We start from the raw sequence: 3,079 nt of genomic DNA, 5'->3' as shown, positions 1-3,079 counted from the left end.
CCCCAAGACTCATGTTCTACATCCCACAAGAGTATGATCTGGAGCTCAGTGTCCAAGCAGTACTTCAGTGTAGATGCATGTTGCACTGGAATGATGCTACTCTGCCAGGTCACCTGGTGCCTTCCATGGCCAAATGGATCACAGCAAACCTATCCAAGTGCAGAAGTTCCTACTGCCTCTTTCTACTTGATCTCACATAGACACACATGTATAAGGCAGTGCCATGCTCATAGCTGGTCATGTTGGAAAAAAATACTCAAGATTATGAGAAACTCCAGCAGTTCTCTCAATTCTCCATTACAGATAAACAAGGGCATGCACAGCTGCTGCAGAGGAATCATCCTTTTCCTTCCATGGATGTGGACTGCTTTACACATAAACCCACTTGGAAACACAGGAATTTAGTTGTACCCAAGGGCATGAGAGAAGAGAGAGATATGAGCCTCACAGGAAAATTAATCAGTAGCACGAGATAGCAGTATTTGCAAGGACATGCCTATCTGCTCTGGCATCAATATAAGTAGCTGCGTTATTAGCATGTAGGATTCTTTATGAGAGGTTCCTGAGTGCAGGTCTGATTTCTGTGTCATCTCAGGTCAGAATGTATAATTTCAGTCACCTACTTGCCAGTGCTGTAGTAGTCTGCCCAGTTCCCAGGGAGCACTGTCATGGTACCCCACTGGGTATAGTTGGGTGGATAATATATGTTGGTTGAGGCTCCAGATGATTTTTATCCAAGGCTTCTGAACCAATGCAATTGAATGGATGAACCCACCCAGTTTCCTTTGTTCTGAGGTCCTACTGCAAAACCTCCAGTGAACACCAGCACATCACCCCATCTTGAAAAACATGAATTGCAGCAGGTCAGAATGGACAAGGAGGGGTTTTCCTTATGATGCTTTGGCCCAGAGCCTTCTGGAAAGTCTGAGCTTTTCTGAATCAGAACCAGCCTCTTCTGAGATTTTAATAAGAAAATTGACAGCCATCCTGACAGAAAAGAAGAATTTCCTCCTTCCCCATTTACCTCATCAGTGTCATCAGGGAAGTAAACCTTATGGAAAATTTGGGTGGTTTTGTGTTGAATGGCTTCCACTTCTACCAGATGAGGTGGGTATTTCCTGGATCCATTCCTGAAAAACAGGAGGGAGCAAGTGTCACAATATCATCAAAACAAGAATTCCTTTTTTAAATTTTCCATTTTAATATGTATTATTTTTGAGTAACTTCAGCTACTTTCTTAATATTAGGGTGGTTTTCTCCTTAAAAGAAGAAAGAAAAATTTTAATGGGGAATGTGTATTTGCTTAGACTGTAGATTATTTACATGGAGCTGGACAAAGTTGATTCATCTTTATTCTTCTGCACTCTTTATCAGCAACATCCTCCACTCAATGTCCCTTTCACTCAGCTTGGTGGAATATAGAGAGGGGCTGTGAGCTTTCACTGTCCCCTAAGTCCCCAGAATATCTCCTGGTTGTATTTTCTCACATATATTTGGATGTGGTACAGTCAGGACTAGGTCTTTTGATGTCATACCTCAGGGCTTTCTGGAGTCTCTGGATGCAGTCTGCTGCCAAGGGATGATGTTTCCGAGACTGCAGGAACCTCTGGACATGGGGCAGGAGGATGTTACTTGGAGGGAAAAGGCCTGTACACAACCACAGTAGCTCCCAGCCTTTCTCTTCACTGTATCTACACAAGGAGAAAGCCAGGAGGAAAAACATCACTCATGGCACAGACACTTCATGCCTGCTTTGCCCAACACAGGCTAGTGCATTTGGGACAAGGGGAAAAAACAGTCCTTACTTGATGTGGTTGTCCGTGAGCTGCTTGAGGGTCTGGCAGTAGATTTCATCCTTCAGGGGTTCAGCTTTCAAGGCACCTTCAAATATTTGGTCTGTCAGCTCATTGACTGAGCGGGTCCTTTTGGATGGGTAGTCACCCATATACTTCAGCACTGGTGGGGGTTAGGAGTCAAGGATCAGCTAACTGGGATATCTGGGGAAGCCCCTATGCTGATGATGTGGTTAAAAACATCCTAACATGACACAGAAGTGGCTGAAATTTGGTGGAGGGGCACAGTGTATAGTAAAGGCTTTAAACTGCTTTGGAAGATGTTCAGCAAGCTGTCTCTCCCTTTATCATTAAACTCATTTGAAATATTGATTATTTTGGAGTTGGGATATGCAGACACAAGAAAGTTGTGTGTGATCATGTGTTAGCTGATCACAGGTACAGGTACAACTGTAAAAGACCAGATTTTCAGCTAGTGTCAGACACCAGTGGAGCTGCAGCAACATAAACCAAATGACAGCCTTCACCATCATGCATATTGCAACTATTCTGTGTGAGAAGAGACCACAGTTTTAACAATTAACACGTATGGCACATCAAGAGGAAAAGCACAAAAATGTAAATGTCCTCATTTTCTTTTTTTGCCTTTTCTTTTAATTTCTCATCCTATTATTATTTGCTAATAAGAGGAAACCAGTGGTAGCAGCAACAGTGTAATATTAATCAGTAAAAAATTTATACCAACAGAACTATTCAAACCATGAAGTTTGAATCCTAGAGCAAAGTCCAATCAAAAAAAAAAAAAAAAAAAAAAAAAAGGCTTCAACAGATTTGATCTATGGTTGCACTTAGCTTTTCTCTCCTATGCTGTGTACCTTCTGCCAAGTAAGGGATATTCAGACACCAAACCCTGTCCCCAAGGCCATGTGGATGGTCTGCATCCACAATGATTAGGGCTATGGCCTTCCACAGCAGATGCATTTTGCAGAGACTCAGCCGAAGCAAGCCAGAACAGAGCAAGAGAGTGTGGACCAGCAGGATTCAGTAACTTGTTTCCTAGTCCTTAAGAAGTAGACACACCTCAGATCTCAATGATACTTGAGTACAGATCTATGGCTCAGACCCATCTCCAAGGCTATGATATGGTCCCAAAGCTGTTAAGAGGGACCAAAAACCTTTCCATGGGCTTTGCTTGGGGCCCTTAAGAGCTTGGTTCGCCCTTTGCCCATCAGACCTGTTGCCCAAGGGCTTTCCCAAGCAGAGGAAGGATATCAATGAAGGCCATG

The 3,079-nt window shown here is 43.1% G+C and overlaps 1 protein-coding gene across 3 annotated transcripts in view; it reads right to left on the bottom strand.

Annotated features, from left to right (window-relative positions):
- MYO7A (myosin VIIA) overlaps positions 1-3,079 on the bottom strand; it is an 85,986-nt gene that overhangs the window by 7,630 nt on the left and 75,277 nt on the right. For all 3 annotated transcript variants that reach the window (XM_027899396.1, XM_027899398.1, XM_027899399.1), the window contains 3 exons: positions 1,806-1,959; positions 1,536-1,691; positions 1,025-1,130 (listed from right to left, as the gene is read on the bottom strand). In XM_027899396.1, coding sequence (XP_027755197.1) covers positions 1,025-1,130; positions 1,536-1,691; positions 1,806-1,959 — 416 coding nt within the window. The remainder of the gene's footprint in view (positions 1-1,024; positions 1,131-1,535; positions 1,692-1,805; positions 1,960-3,079) is intronic.

Source organism: Empidonax traillii, unplaced genomic scaffold (assembly GCF_003031625.1).
Source record: "Empidonax traillii isolate 1590-97213 ecotype Southwest subspecies unplaced genomic scaffold, ASM303162v1 scaffold665:size397641, whole genome shotgun sequence".
NCBI lineage: Eukaryota > Metazoa > Chordata > Aves > Passeriformes > Tyrannidae > Empidonax > Empidonax traillii.
This window is presented reverse-complemented; position numbering and strand designations above follow the sequence as displayed.